Consider the following 16,149-nt stretch of genomic DNA (forward strand, 5'->3'; position numbering starts at 1 on the left):
GGCGTCTGTGTGTCACTAGGCCACATCTGCAGGTTGCCTCCACGCCCCTATCTGCTGACAAAACAGCGCTCCAGAACATGGCCACAACCTCATTGCACAGCAGCACCACGGCTTCATTGCAAGGCATCGCCACGTCTGCCTGCCACGACCAAAACAGTCCTTTCCCCGGAAAGAATCATCACGGTCCTCGGGCGTTCCGACGCCAACACGTCACCTCAGGCCCTGAACTACACAAAAACGTCTTCCCTTCCTCTCAAGTGTCAGCACAGCATCCCCACGTGGCTTCCCCAGGCCGATGCACTGAGGGAAAACGCCCTTGTGTGCCCTCAAAATATCAACACAATGTCGGGTAGCCTTACCGCACTGGTGCACTGTGTCATGGCACGAAGGCAAAGCGGGTGGAATCTCATCTCAAAACAAGGCCTAAGTGGCAAACTTGACAGTCCCAGCACGGAGACCAACAAATGAACTATAGAGACTGAACCATTATAGGTTTCAGAGTAGCAGTTGCGTTAGTCTGTATTCGCAAAAAAAAAAGGAGTACTTGTGGCACCTTAGAGACTAACAAATTTATTAGAGCATAAGCTTTCGTGAGCTACAGCTCACTTCATCGGATGCATCCGATGAAGTGAGCTGTAGCTCACGAAAGCTTATGCTCTAATAAATTTGTTAGTCTCTAAGGTGCCACAAGTGAACCATTATAGTCACCAAAAGAGGTGATCACACCAAACTTGTCCTTGAGGCATGTTGGTTAAGCTGTTTGGAGAAGCTTGCATCATAGAATATCAGGGTTGGAAGGGACCTCAGGAGGTCATCTAGTCGAACCCCACCCTGCTCAAAGCAGGACCAATCCCCCCAATTTTTGCCCCAGATCCCTAAATGGCCCCCTCAAGGATTGAGCTGACAACCCTGGGTTTAGCAGGCCAAAGCTCAAACCAATGAGCTATCCCTCCCTCGCTGTTGGTCAATACCATAGTTATTCTATGGATAAACAGAGGATGTCATGCTATGGACATACATTGTACTTTAAAATTCACATGTGAAATGGAAATTGACAATAAATGTTTTTTCTTTGTAAAAAAACTTAAATTTGCTTATAAAACTATAGAAGAACTTTGAGGAATACAGAAGAGGATTTTTACCCTCTGCTGTAAAATTTAGGGATTTTCCCGCAAAGGATAAATTGATTAGGGGATGGGGATTTAAACAGCTTCAGAGTTAATTTTAATTTTAAAATCGATCACTTAAACACATTCAGTAAAAACCCTTCCTCCTAAGAGAGAGAGAGGGAGACTGCAAAAGATCCTAAATGAAAGATTCTCCCTCCAAACTGAATGAGGGCAAGTCTGGAATGGTGGTGGGGGGGGGGGGGTAGAGAGAAATAGATTCAGAGCTACCACACTGGGACTCTTTGAGTGAGAGAGATTTTAAGATTTGTGCCGAAATTGTAACTATCTCATGGGAATACAGACAACAACATCTTCCATCCCAACAGGGGGGAGGCTGTGACATGTGCCCTTCAATGCATCTGCCTTCCAGGAACCGAGAGCTGGAGCCGTAATTCTAGGAGGCGGTGTCAGTGTGAAAGGCAGGAGGGGAAACAAGTGCAGCCGGAACCTGAGTGTTTGTGGCATGAGTGGAGCCGGAAGACCAGCACCGTACCGCGGGGGACTAGAGGGCGGATTTCGTTGCTACACACGAAGAGCTGCTGAGCTGGGGCAAGATGCTGCCGTCTCTGCAGGAGTCTGTGGATGGGGACGAGAGGGAGCTGGAGAGCAGCGAGGAAGGGGGCGGCTCGGCAGAGGAGCGGAGGCCGGAGCGGTACAGTAATAGCTACTACTGTCTGTACGGCTACCAGGGCTACAGGTGAGGGGCTGGATGGATTCCGCCTCCCCAACGCGCTCCACAGGACCCAGCCTTCTGCTTCTCCCCCCTTTCCTAGGGAAAAGTCCAAAGTGAGCTGCAGGTGCCATCTCCTTCCCCTCACACTGCTTCCTGCTGTCAACAGATGATGCAGCTGGAGGGGGAACGAGAGCAGGAGAGAGCGAGGCCGTTGTCAGCTGCCTTTAATTCCGGGAATGGAGGGAGGAGAAGGGAGGAAGAGGGTGCAAGAGGATGCAGTGAGGGTGGCTGAGACTTGTAATGGTTTGGAGTGTGGTTTCCAAATAAAGGAGATGTAATCCATCTGGTTAATTACAGCTCATACTCTGGTCCCAGTGGTCTTCATGGCAAAGTGGAGGGGGTGGGAGGAGAAAAGCGGTAGACATGGTATATCTTGACTTCAGTAAAGCTTTTGATATTGTCTTGCATGACCTTCTCATAAACAAACTAGGGAAATGCAAACTAGATGGAGCTACTATAAAGAAGGTGCAAAACTGGTTGGAAAACTGTTCCCAGAGAGTAGTTATCAGTGGTTCACAGTCATGCTGGAAGGGCATAACAAATGGGGTCCTGCAGGGATCAGTTCTGTTCAGTATCTTCATCAATGATTTAGATAATGGCAAAGAGAGTACACTTATAAAGTTTGCAGATGACACCAAGCTGGGAGGGGTTATAAGTGCTCTGAGGATAGGATTAAAATTCAAAATGATCTGGACAAACTAGAGAAATGGTCTGAAGTAAATAGGATGAAATTCAATAAAGACAAATGCAAAGTATTCCATTTAGGAAGGAATAATCAGTTGCACACCTACAAAATGGGAAATGACTGCCTAGGAAGGAGTACTGCGGAAAGGGATCTGGGGGTCATAGTGGCTCACAAGCTAAGTATGAGTCAACAGCATAACACTGTTGCCAAAAAAGCAAACATCATTCTGGGATGTATTAGCAGGAGTGTTGTAAGCAAGACACGAGAAGTAATTCTCCCGCTCTACTCCACGCTGATTAGGCCTCAACTGGAATATTGTGTCCGGTTCTGGGTGACATATTTCAGGAAAGATGTGGACAAATTGGGAAAACTCTAGAAAAGAGCAACAAAAATGATTAAAAAGTCTAGAAAACATGGCCTATGAGGGAAGATTGAAAAAATTGAGTTTGTTTAGTCTGGAAAAGAGAAGACTGAGAAGGGACATAACAGCTTTCAAGTACATAAAAGGTTGTTACAAGGAGGAGGGAGAAGAATTATTCTCCTTAACCCCTGAGGATAGGACAAGAAGCAAGGGAGATTGAGGTTGGACATTAGGAAAAACTTCCTGTCAGGGTGGTTAAGCACTGGAATAAATTGCTTAGGGAGGTTGTGGAATCTCCACCACTGGAGATTTTTAAGAGCAGGTTAGACAAACACCTGTCAGGAATGGTCTAGATAATACTTAGTCCTGTCATGAGTGCAGGGGACTGGACTAGAGGACCTCTCGAGGTCCCTTCCAGTCCTATTATTCTCTGATTTTATGATAGTGTGTGTGTTTCCATTGCTGTACCACTGCCTAGCTGAGCTTGAGCTCTGGTTGAGTAGGGCTTATTTGTGCAGGGTGAGGAGATGAAAAACAGAAAGATGAATGGGACAATACCAGATTTTGGCGAGGAGTGGATTCTTCTCACCCTTCCTTTGGCACCAGAACATGCTGTGTTTTGGAGGGACAGCTCCAAATGCAGACTACTCATAAAGAGGGCATCTAGATAGGAAACTAAGGGTTTCCAGATAATGTTCTAGAAAGGTACATGATTGACAGCACTGAAGCTGGAGGTTTTCAGAGCACAGGCAACGGCAGTACTAAGCTTTCCTACACTGGCTACCAAAACCTTAGGTCTGAGAAGGCGTTCACCCTCCCTATCTATTCAGTTCTTAGCTGCTCTACTCCATTTTTTATGTCTCCCCTGGGATAGGGAACTACAAGTAATTTCTTCCCCTCATCATCGTCCCCTTTGTCCTCCACTCTATAGTACTTTCAAAGGCTATTTCCACTCTGCACCATCCCCGCAATGCTTCTTTCTCATCTGCCCTGTTTAGTGGTAATAGACCTGTATACATGTTATGTGTCCATATTTAATGTCAGTCATAAAAATGCCTTGATTTTCAGTTCATCAGAGCAGGCTGTTGGCAGTGATGATGGAAGTCCGAGCAGTGCAACATCAGAAACTCCCTCTGCTGAAGACTTTAGGTAAAATAAACACGGCAGAACCATTTAAGCACCCTCGTTTCCCATTCGGTTTCTAATTCAGAGCTTTTGACATCTTCATATTTGGGTAGATACAAAAAGGAATACAGAGTTAGACAATACATACTGCATCAGAAGTACAAATCTCTCTGAAAGCTATATTGTATTCACTTGGGCATTTTTTTCTGGGTTTTTTTTTATTATTAAACGCCAAGATGATAATGGACACGTACACGAAATGGAATTTCTGAGTTGGGTGAGTGGAGGCTTACAATAATAGACCAATGCAAATTATACTCCTTGGGTTCACACTCATTTCTTTTATACGACTAGTAATTCTTAGCGTATCTACATAATTTTAGATCTTTGAATATAAATAATTAACGAGTCATTGGAGCAGGGGAACAGGAGCCGGGGTCTCCCCTCAGACCCCTACTCTAATGTCTTGCTATCTATTGTATAAAACAGGAGGGATTGAGAGAGCCTCACATCAGAATATCTAATAGCACAATGGTTAGAGCACTTTCCTGAAAGATTTCGGAGACCCCTCTTCAAATCCTTTCCCCCTTCCATCAAAGGGGAATTGAACCTGGGTCTCCCATGTTCCAGGTGAGCACTCAAACCACTGGGATAAAAGTTATCAGGTGGGCACTACAACCACCTCCTCTTCCAGCCATTTTGTGTGGAGTTAGGTACCTACCTACCTATGCCAGTCTCACAAGAAACACCTTAGGTGCCCAAACTAAAAGAGAAAGGTTCCCTGGTTATGAGTCACTACAAGAGATAGGTGTTTGTCTCCCTAAGAAGCCTCCCTGCAGCCTGGATTTAAGCACTTATTTCCCTTAGAAGGGTAGAGCTTAGGATACAATCCCTCCTTGGCTTCCTCCAAGGGCTAGCTTAGGTGGCTCCTCACCTAGCATGCTGGCTTTTGTGAATTACATTCTAAGGTGCCTATCTCTTCCCATTCTTTGATTAGAGAGCCTCAGCTAACTCTGGCTTTTTGAAGTGCAGTGTTATTCCTGTGATTTTTTTAAGCACCTAAAAGTTAGGCGCCGTGATGCTTGTTGTCACAATGCCCAAGTCCCTTTGTGAATCTGGGCCTAAGCGACCTGCTATTAAGGGAATCTGGGATTCTTTAATTCTAATATCAATTGACACAATCTAGTGACCAAGACACTGAATGCATTTCTGACTTGCCTCAGGTCAGATGATGTGTTAGAGGCAGTGCCAGGAACAGATTCCAGGAGTCCTGACTCTGTCTCTGCTATAACCATAAGGAAGCAAATATACAACCTACAGCTGGAGTCAGGCAGATGCCCAGCTAGAGAATTAAAATAGTTTACTCTTTTTCTCATTAAGAATTTTATCTTGTTTTCAAAGCCTGTCCTTGGTGGATACTAATTTACCAGCTGAAGCAGAGACAGAGTTACGCAGTTTTATTGTTAAGCGTCTTATTAAAGGAGCACTTTTTGAGGGGATGGGTAATGTTGCATCTGTGGAGTTGAGGTAAGAGTAAAATGTACTGTTTTTAATTTGTGATAAACATGGGAAATGATAAAAAATGCTGGCAGTCTCACTAAGTTTACCATCTGCTCCTGCATATGAATTTAATCCTGATTGCAGCTAATCAGCCTGTCAAAGCATATGTAAGGCTCCCAGTTTAGTTATGTGCCAGTAGCATTTGCCTTAGATTTCCTTTAGGTGGCAGTGAAAAACTGCAAACATAGTAAATTGGTTTTGATCAGGTTGTTCTGATCACACTTTTGTACAGTTAACAAGGAGGAAAAGATCTAGGAAGGTTGTATATGTGTGGCTATGTGCAGGTTGAATTGGTGTTAGCAGTTTTTAAAGTAAATCTCACACACATATATATGGGGAGAGAGAGAACATATTGTAGTTGACTCTCACTCCTTTACACATAGCCTTTATTTCTAAAGTCAGTTTATCTTTTGGAGCCTTGTTGGAAAATATGAACAACAATTGGTTGGTTTTTTTTAAAGAGGTTTTAAATAGGATAGTTAAAGCTTGCATTTATTGTTGGGATGTACCTCAGTCAAAGGTAATCAGAATGACATATTACTGTTCTGATCAGGACAGAATTATTTTGATCAAGGTAAAAAACCATAAGGATTCAAAATCCTAATCTTAATCATTATCTGATTATTCACAAATTTATATAAAATGTAGGATAGGAAATCTTGACCCCATTGAAGTCAATGGCAAAATTTCCATTGACTTTAGGAGGGTCAGGATTTCACCTATGGTCAGTGGCTGGTTAATTTCTAATGTGAGAGACAAAATGAGATTCATTTAGAATAATCATTACATTATTTGGCACATCTGCATATGATTAATTCAATTTTTTTTCTGTCTCTAGCATACCAGAATTTCGAGTTGGTTGTTATTACTGTCTTCTCCAACAAGAAAAGCTTCTAGAAACAGCAACAGTGGAATCAAACATCAGCCCTCCAGAGTATGTAACTTGTTTCTTAGGAGGCTCAGAGAAAGGGCTCGAGCTATATCCTTTCCTTAACCTCTCTTTATTTGGGTGTGGGGAAAAGAGCATATGAAAACAACAAGTAGCGTGTTTACCCTGTTAACTTTGAAACCTTTTCCAGCTCTGCTGCCAGTTCCTTGAATTCATTGACTACTAGCCTACTTGTACACATCTTCCAGAGTATAACCAAAAAAGTGATTACCTACTATATACTGAATTGGCAAAGAGCAAGTCTTAATTTATGTATCTTATTTCCTTAAGAGGATACTTTCAGACTTGAGTTGGACATATATGTTCAAGGCCTGAAGACTAACCTTGATTCAGAGGTAAGATCTAATTCTATGATTGAATTTTTTTAAATGGTAAAGATGACATTTTATGAATTGCTAACCTGATTTTATAGGGCTGATTTGTTAGAGGCTCACCAATGATCTGAGCAGAAGATACTTAGGTTCTTGTCAAATCAGGCTACAGAATTAGAGAATGTAGAGAGTTCAATATTTTGTCCGGACTCTCAGGGTGTGCAGCAAGGGCACTCACTGAGGACAGAACCCATGTTCTTGCCGTGTATCTTGTGGTTACTGGTACATCCCAGAATTTTGGTAAAACACATTCAGTTTTCCATTCAGTTCCCCAAAGTCAGAAGGGTAACCAGTAGAGCATTTATCTATCCCCAAGGTTATAAACACTTATGCTAACTTGCTGTAGTTAATCATGCAGGTTACAAGCCTGTAGGTTCCTTGCATTACAGCCAGGAATATATAATGAAATAATATCTACTGAAATATAAACCAAAATGATATAATCAAACTAATAAAGAAAAACAGATTATATAATATAGCAACCTGGCAGGCTAGCCCCATGGGCTACAGAATAAGGATTGATCACTCTGACAAAAAGTTAGTACATGAAAGACCAACATAAACAGGAGGAAATGAGCAACTGTCTATACTGTGAAACAAGTGTGTACACTAAGTGCTGCCCACCATACAAGTTAAACAAAGGGAAACATCAGACTTTCTTTCCCAAGCACAGTAATCTTAAGGGTTACTTATGACACTAATAGGTAAATTCAGACAGAAGTGTGAATAAATTGACTAAATTGCTTTAAGAAATTATAATAGCATATGGAAGGGTTAGCAATGAGCATTCAGTCCCCTAACTTTTCTAAGCAGTGGTGATAGGTTGATTTGGTTTTTATGTGAATAAACTTGAAAGAAAGAAAAAGTTTAGGGAATGGAACCCAAGTTCTGACTCCCAGTCCTGTGCCCTATCTACTGGACTGCACTACTTGCTGAATAGATTACAGATATAACGTCATCTTCTTGTAGAATATAAAGGTTTTCAGAGCTGGTGTTTCATGTCAGTACGACTTAAGATACCAAACTAATGATTTTAGCTGATTGTAGTTCAAAATTAGGAAGGAATTGATATCCAAATTGCATGGTTTGAATGGGTTAGCAATATGCTTATTTTTATACCAGAATCAAAGCTTTAATGTTTCAATTTGCTACAGAAAAGTAACCTGGAGACTTATATTAAACCCTACCTAAGAAGTTGGTTTGAGGACTCTGTATGCCCTATCCAGAGGGTAGTGCAGCTCTTCCAGGAGAAACTCGCCTTTTTGTTGCATGCTGTAAGTATACACCAAACTAAAACATTTTCTAGTCAACTCAGTGATCCTGTTATATTGTAAATGTAGCTTGCATTTGGTTTTTCCATTCACCCTGAACTGAATGAAGAAAACCTCCCCCTTTAGTCAATACAAAGTGATTTTTCTCAGCTATATTACTAAGCCAGTACGAGCTATTTCATTCACCAGTCAGGAAAACTAACATTTTAAAATTAATAACTTTATAGCTGACTTATTTTAAAATTGAATGCTTAGTGTTCAATTATAATTAGAATGAGAGAGGCAATAAAAATTCCATTTTGCTCAGACTAGACAAGGACACTAAGTGTCTATGAAATTCATTGTAGAAAGATGCTGAGAACAAAAAAATAAGATGAGTTATATACTGCTAGACAATGAACATGAGAAGGATGTGGGCAGAATGGTTAATAGAAGTACAAACCTTCTTTTCAAAATGTATAAATGTAATGAATATAGTCTGGAGCACTTATCTAGCATCTGGTACTTATTGGACTATTTGGAAGAGAACTTAACTAGGATCACTTGTTACTCTTTGCTAGTAGTAATAATAATAATAATAATAATACTGAATATAGTAACAGAAGTGAAATATATACAGCCAACAGCAAACAAATTGTTTTTTTTTTAAAGGCTTTGAGTTACACTCCTGTTGAAGTTAAAAATTCAGATGAAAGAATAAAGAAAGATATTCACAGGTAAAGAATATTACACCTAAACAGAGACAATATAGCCTATAAATTGCTTGGCTTATTGTATGATCCCTTTCCTGGTTTTGCTGTTTTAGTGGAAACTAGCAGTTCACAATAGTTTTGTATGTCAGGTTTCTGAGTGCTGCCAGTCTCCAAGGTCTCATTCAGGAAGGTACAATGACCTCCTTGTGTATAGCCATGACTGAGGAACATCATAAATCAGTGGTAATAGACTGTAGTGGACCACAGCCTCAGTTCCATAATGCAGGTAAGATCATGGAGGGACATGCTTCCATCAACTTATCCAGCTCATCTTTAGAGAAGGCTCAGCATTTTACAGGATCATACCCAGAAAGTTTGGGACCTGGCTATCTTGAGAACACCTTTCTTCCCATTTGATATCATACCATATATGATCCACAGAGGCATTTGATCTCTGGTTTAAAAGTGAGAGGTCCTAGAGTCTGGAATTTGCTCAGCTCTATGATCTACCAAAACTCAGATTAGTTAAGCTTCAGATCAACCTGCAGAGCTCACTTTTTCCTTCAGACTTTTGATGAGTGGTATATAGAGGGATGTAGATGGTTAGATAATTATAGTTATTTTGGGCAAATATTATTCTGTTTTGACAGTTTGCTGTAGATTTTAACCTTGTCTGTAGTTTTAAAAGCACCTGGAACTTTGGGAAAGATGTTTCAAAGAAACTGAAAACAAAATCTATTTTCCTGTTATACTAGTTAAAATAGCAAGAAAGGGGGATTAGTTACATTTTCTTTTGTTTTCTCATACACATTCTATCTTTTGAATTTTTATGCTTTTGAATATTTATATCATAAGGCAAACGTTACTGGTGTTAGTTACAATTATTGTGCGAGTGAGATTAAGTACATAGTCACATAGATTTAGGTTATGCTGTGCTCTAATGCACACGCGCGCACACACTTTTTTCTTACCTCCTTTTCTTTGTTCCTAAACGTGTGACAGGAAGCAACAAATTTTGTGATGACTGGATGCAGGCTTTTCTAAATGGTGCTGAAGGTGGAAATCCATTTCCCTTCCGGCAAATATTGGAGAACTTTAAATTGAAGGTAACTTTGTATATGCATATGCTTGCAGGAGAAAGAAGGGTTACTGAGTATGCAAATAGTCACTTTTGCATTGATATAGTGATAACTGTGAGAGCTTGCCTCGTTCTTGCTGTACTCAGAGTGGACAAAAACAGAATATCCTCTAAAGGAGAGACAGACAGATTTAGAAACCAATTTATTTTTTTCTTAAAACAACCTAACTTTAAAATTAAATAGGAACTCCCAACAAGAGTTGTAGCTAACTGATTTGTCTATTAGTGTATGTAATAAAATTCTTACTGCAGACTCTTCCACTTCTCCAAATTTATGTATTGGCATACCTTCCCTACAGATAAAAGAATGAGGAATATTTTCTGTTACTGTGTTTATAGGCCATACAAGACACAAACAACCTGAAGAGGTTTATTCGTCAGGCAGAAATGAACCATTATGCCTTGTTTAAGTGTTTCGTGTTTCTAAAGAACTGTGGCAGTGGAGATGTCCTTCTGAAGATTGTTAAGGTGGAGCAAGCAGAAATGCCAGAAGCCAAAAATGTAATAACTGTCCTTGAGGAATTCATGAGAGAAACGGCAGTAGCCTAAAGATCTTAATTTTTATACTCGTTTTGTGCTATTGTATAAATAATTAATTCCTTCTTTGCAGATCAGAATTCACTATTGCAGAAACTTAAATTATATTTGAAAGCATTCAGTCATTTCAAACTTATTTCACATCTGGGTCTTTTTAGAAAAAGCAGCATGAGATTTGCTTCAATTTTTGAGTATAGTGTATACAAATCCAGACATTCTTTTTTCAACACTTACCAGATTGTGCAACTGATCCTCCTTTTTTGGGGACCACACCATTTTGTTTTTTACTCTCATGTCATAAGAAAAACTTTCACCAGAACGGCAGTGATAGTTTTAAGCATTTAGAAAATGTTTAACACATGAGAACTAATAGAGAGGATCATGACTAAACATTGAGATCAGATTTATTTAAACAAAAAAAGTCATATAAAGAACTACAAACTTTTGGATAAATCACATATAGTAAATGAATTAAACATTATTCAATTCAGAGAATTTTCTCGGCAACAAGACCTATGTTCTTGTTATTTGTTTTCACATCCTTAATTCTAAAATAGAAAATCTGAACTTCTGTGACCAGATTATCTCTTTGATTATGCTTACTGAACTGATTGGTTTTAAACTGAATATAGTCTTTAAAACAAACTTTCCTGGCTTCTATGGAAGGTGTGCCTGGGAGTATACGCATCAAACCAGTCAAGTTATCTGTAAATTGATAGGTCTGATACTCCACTGTCTGTAATCACTGATTTTGCACAGGTGTAAGAACGCTATATCAGAATGGTAGTGTTTTACATCCACCTTGCCTAAGTGTAAATGACTATATAAGTTGCAAGAGCTAATAGGTAATATCTTTTATTGGACCAACTTCTATCCAAGTTGTCTCTCTACTATCCTGGGACTGACACGGTTACAGCAACACTGCATATATGTTGCAAAGCAGGAGAGAATCAGGCTAAAATTTTTATAAAGATGAATTTAACTTGGCCTTAAGTCTGTATATATATTTCATTTTGAAAATGCATCATTGTACTCCAGCAATGAACTTTCTCACACATGGGAAATACATTTTCTAAGCCATAAGTATTGTAGACAGCAGAATATATTCACCACTTTGGATGCAATAGGAGCCAAAACTAAGGGGACCTTTATCAAGATTACACAGAGGAGGACTGCAGGAATCCTCCTTATGTAGGCAAAATTCATGTTTCAATTGATTAGCTAGGGAATGTAACCTTTGCACGTAGTGTGTTTTATCATAACTTGACACTTAATGAACTATCCTGTTATGAAGAGGGTCTCCATCACTAACTATACTTGTAATAATCTTACTGAACCAGTTGTGTGACTGCTGTTTGTTTTGTGAGTGCTGTATATCAAAATTAAAAGGTACATGCTATCTTGTGATGTAATCATATCTAATAAAATAAATTTAAAACCTTGATGGTATAGTTTACTTTTTAATTCCAAGAAAGTATTTCCAATGAATGAATGAATCTTTTTAGGCTCTATAGCTTATATTATTCTCCTAGCAATATCTGGAGGAGTTACAGGTATAGCACCATCATATGGATGGGAGAAAGGATGTGCATTGGCAGAGGGGAAAATAAAAGTAGCCTAAAAAGAGCAACCAGTTACCACATCACATCATAGGCTGCAGGCTGGATCACTGAGGAGTAATAACAGTTTCCTTCAGCATGTTTTATTCATCAGTCAGTAAGCCAATACTAGCAGTTGTGCTGCTTTCTATGACTTTCATAAATTTTTTTACAGCTTTGGAAAAGTGATCCTTCAATGTTCTAACTGGTTCAGGTGCAAGGGATCTCTCCATGTTAAGAAATATATGAGCATCATGAAGAATGGGTTGTTGATTAATGTCTTCATATCAAGCATTACTAAGGATAAGATTGTCATGGACGTCACAGATTTTGTGATTTTCAGAGACCTCCATGACATTTTCTACTTCAGCTTTAGCCCCGAGATGGTGGGGCCAGAGTTGTCAACTGGCAGGGGCCCTGGCGCTCCGAGCCATCACAGTTGGTGGGGATACAGGAGCTCCATGGGCAGCGAGGGCCCCGGAGCTCTAAGCTGCTTATCCCAGAGTTGTCAGGCTCTGTGGGTGGTGGGGTCCCAGGAGCTCCAAGTCACAGCAGGCAGTGGGGACCCTGAATCTCTCAGCTGTTGCGCATGGTGGTGCTGGAGAACAAACTCCCCTCCTCTGGTCTTGGGCTCTCATCACGCTCCCCACCTCGGGCTTCAGTCATCCCCCTATCAGTCCCCTGCACCATTATTTTTAGTAAAAGTCACAGACAGGTCACAGGCTTCCATGAATTTTTATTGCCAGCGACCTGTCCGTGACTTTTACTAAAAATAACCATGACAAAATCTTAACCTTAAGCATTACAATCTGCAAGGCAAGAATCTCTAGTTGCCAGGGGATGACTGGTGATGTGAGAAATGAGGCTGCTCCTCACCCACTTTGGATGGAGCAGTTGGCTGAAGGCCCCAAGTGGTAATGTCAGGTTTCAAAGTAGCAGCTGTGTTAGTCTGTATTCGCAAAAAGAAAAGGACGACGTATGGTACCTTAGAGACTGAGCATAAGCTTTCATGAGCTACAGCGTGTATTATAGTACCAGTCACATCCTGTAGTTATAAAGCCCAGCTTTTTTAGCATTTGCTTGTGAGACTTTGATCTCTTCCACTTGCATAGGCCTTTCTTCCCTGAGCAGCTGCTTACCTCAACTGCAGTCCTATTAAGTTTGTGTCCCATCACATGTGGTTGCCTTTGTGCTGGGTTCCAGCCTGGAACTGTCAAACCTTGCATGCCTGGTGGATTTTCTCTTAATTATCTATCTGTTCCTGCTTTGAGCTCCTTCTAGGCTCAATTTTCCCAAGATCTGCACTTTGCAGGAACAAGGTAATTGGTATTTTAAAAAAAACATCCTCCATCTTGCTATATACTTGATACTTATTTTAGGCCAGTTGCATTCCTATCAGCTCTGAGGTGACTTACTTATTCAGGTGTATAACTGACAGAGTTCAAACTTCTTGAAAGTGCCCTTGCACAAAACTGGGACTTTGGGAGCCATAGCATTTTACTGGACTTTTTCCTTTTGTAAATTCTCCTTTTAAAAAGTAAAGAATTTAAATAAATTAAATAATGTAGGAGACCCTGGCTAAGCCGGAGAAGCTCATTGCAAAATACTGAATATTTTTCCAACAATAAAATACTCTTCAAAACAGATGATGAAATGAAACAAGACACAAGCCATGCTGTAATGTACTATAATAGTTAATGGAATTGGAGATAAACTTGAACTGGGTTTGCAAGAGTTTTACAGTGGACTGAGAGTCAGGACTCCTGAGTTCTATCTGGGGCTCTACTACAAACATGCTGGGAGAGCTTGAAACCTCTGTGAATTAGTTTGCCTATCAACAACTATTTGGAGCCCCATAGGCATGAATGGTGTTCTGCAAAAACAGACACTGTGGTCAATGCATGAAGGTATTGACCATCTAAAACAAATACTTCTTACCTACTTCTCAGAAGCATTGCTAGGCTTCATAAATTGTTTAAAAAGCTAGGAGAGTCTCTGATGAAGTGCAAATCACTAAAAATAACAGGCGAGTTTAACACTCATGCGGTAGCTGTGAACGGTCACTTGTTATGTTTTAGGTACAAGAGATGTCAAAACTACTCAAAGGAGTGGCCACAAGTTATGTTTAATTTCTTAGTGATACTTTAACCCAACTATTCTTATCAACCCACAGGGTTGTTTTTTTTTAAATTGGGATTGTGTCCCTTTTTACTCCCTTACAATGAATAAAGCAGGCTGATTTTTTTTATTTTGTTTTTGTTTTGTATGTAAGCAATTTCAGGAATATCAGTTGTGGTCTTTCCTTGTTTTACTGGAGGACTGTTAATGCCATTTCTTAATTCAAGCGGGTGTCAAATCTATAACAAAGACATTTTCTCCTAAGTGTTCATTAGACATTGATGGTAAATATATTTTAACAAAAAAATAACCAAAATAAAGCCTGGTTAAAAATCCCCTTCTCAATCTTTAAACTGCTGTCTCTTGTGATGTCATAATTTCACAAGTGTTCCAGTTGACAGGAAGTGGACAAGACCTGAATTTTTAAAGTTAAAAAACAAAACAAAAAAAAATCAGATGATACCACTTTCTTCATATCTTATACAGGGGGGAAAAAAGGGGGGGCAGAAACCTGTTTTTCCTTTACCACACACTTTAAACAAAACACAAAAGTAAGTAATTGATCTCCATAGTCAATGATGAAACAGAAAAGTTGAAAACAAATCTCTCATGTCAAAATATTCTTGTTAAGTTTTTAATTGTAGATGTACTTATAAAACACAATCCCTCTTTGCAAGTTGTTTTTTTTGTTTTGTTTTTGGCATGTTACATTAACAAGCTTACTCTTTATAAAAAAAAAAAAGCCCCCCAAATCTTTAATGGAAGCTGTGCTCAAATAATATGTTACAACAAAAATATACAGAATGTACACAATACAAAAATATTTGGAAACATATCACGTGTTACCTTGCAAATATTATTTTGTTCTCCTAGCCCTTGATGGTGAAGCATCAATTATTCAGCATTTTTAAGGCAGAATTATATTGTTTGGTGCTCTGTGATTAACACTTGGAGAAGGCATTAGTATTGATGATGAAAGCAAAAGAAAATCAAGCTGCATAAATCTAGCTTTATTTGCAAACTAAACAGACTCTGTGGGGGAGTCGGGATACATTTGGTGACTAATGTGTCTACTAAACTCATTGGAAATTAATGTATTTTTGCTGCATAAATCAGGCCTGTGGAATTTTTCATGTCCTGTGTTGTAAAGTGCTCAGCAATGTCAATTTGCCGTACTATGTTCTGGCATTTTAAAAGTACCTCATTAGGGAGCTTCTTCCCATTAAACGCCAAAGATTAATGATGACATTAATAATACATTTACCTTTAAAACAGTTTGTTTTTGTTTCACACATGATTTATTCTTTTAGTGAACAGCTGAATATATTGCCTTCATCTTCAATCAGTTCTCAGCGTCTGTGCTGTGAAGCATTGAGCTGTAGGAGTTGTTGAGCAGCAGCACACAGTACCCTAAGGCTGTCACTTTTTAAAAGAAAAAATTACAATAATAAAAGAAAGACCAAAACCAGAACCCCAAATCTATTGGCCTTTGGCTTGCTAGATCTGAACGTGCCTACGTAGGGTCAGATCTGGTTAACATTCAGGTAAAACCAAACAATGGGATATTCAAAAACTCTTAAGTACATTAGGAGCTCAAGTCCCATGAAAATTAATAGGATCTGTGCTCCTAACTTATTTACCATATACACTCATTCATAAGCTGAATTTTTTTTTTACTAAAAAAAGGGAAGCATCAGAGAAGGGGGTGGGCTTATGAACAGGTATAGAGGGGGAAAGGTGGGACACAGCCCCTCCCCCCAACAGAGGGGGCAAGGAGAGGCAGCACAGCCAGAAGGGAAGAGACGGGGCCAAAGTCTCTCCGCTTCTGGCCATGCTGCTCTC

General features: G+C 39.6%; 1 protein-coding gene across 2 annotated transcripts; it reads left to right on the forward strand.

The window, feature by feature from the left end:
• The first annotated feature begins 1,510 nt into the window (after nucleotides 1–1,510).
• Nucleotides 1,511–12,033, forward strand: C14H17orf75 (chromosome 14 C17orf75 homolog). 2 transcript variants are annotated; one of them, XM_038372216.2, is made up of 10 exons: nucleotides 1,511–1,866; nucleotides 4,017–4,097; nucleotides 5,475–5,600; nucleotides 6,472–6,612; nucleotides 6,860–6,917; nucleotides 8,108–8,227; nucleotides 8,876–8,940; nucleotides 9,066–9,202; nucleotides 9,919–10,022; nucleotides 10,394–12,033. In XM_038372216.2, the coding sequence occupies exons 1-10, from the start codon at nucleotides 1,724–1,726 to the stop codon at nucleotides 10,601–10,603; spliced, it is 1,185 nt and encodes a 394-aa protein (XP_038228144.1). In that variant the 5' UTR covers nucleotides 1,511–1,723; the 3' UTR covers nucleotides 10,604–12,033. The 2 variants fall into 2 exon arrangements, with proteins under 2 accessions (XP_038228144.1, XP_038228145.1); XM_038372217.2 differs by lacking the exon at nucleotides 5,475–5,600 and having other exon boundaries at nucleotides 1,573–1,866.
• Nucleotides 12,034–16,149: the final 4,116 nt, after the last annotated feature.

Source organism: Dermochelys coriacea, chromosome 14, assembly GCF_009764565.3.
Source record: "Dermochelys coriacea isolate rDerCor1 chromosome 14, rDerCor1.pri.v4, whole genome shotgun sequence".
NCBI lineage: Eukaryota > Metazoa > Chordata > Testudines > Dermochelyidae > Dermochelys > Dermochelys coriacea.

What these genes read in the sequence shown, in the direction of transcription:
- C14H17orf75 (XM_038372216.2), top strand. Translation starts at nt 1,724, where the DNA reads ATGCTGCCGTCTCTGCAGGAGTCTGTGGATGGGGACGAGAGGGAGCTG. An exon ending in TCAGAGAAAGGGCTCGAGCT is followed by an intron (nt 6,613 to 6,859) that starts ATATCCTTTCCT and finishes TTAAGAGGATAC; the next exon opens with TTTCAGACTTGAGTTGGACA. An exon ending in TGGAGAACTTTAAATTGAAG is followed by an intron (nt 10,023 to 10,393) that starts GTAACTTTGTAT and finishes CTGTGTTTATAG; the next exon opens with GCCATACAAGACACAAACAA.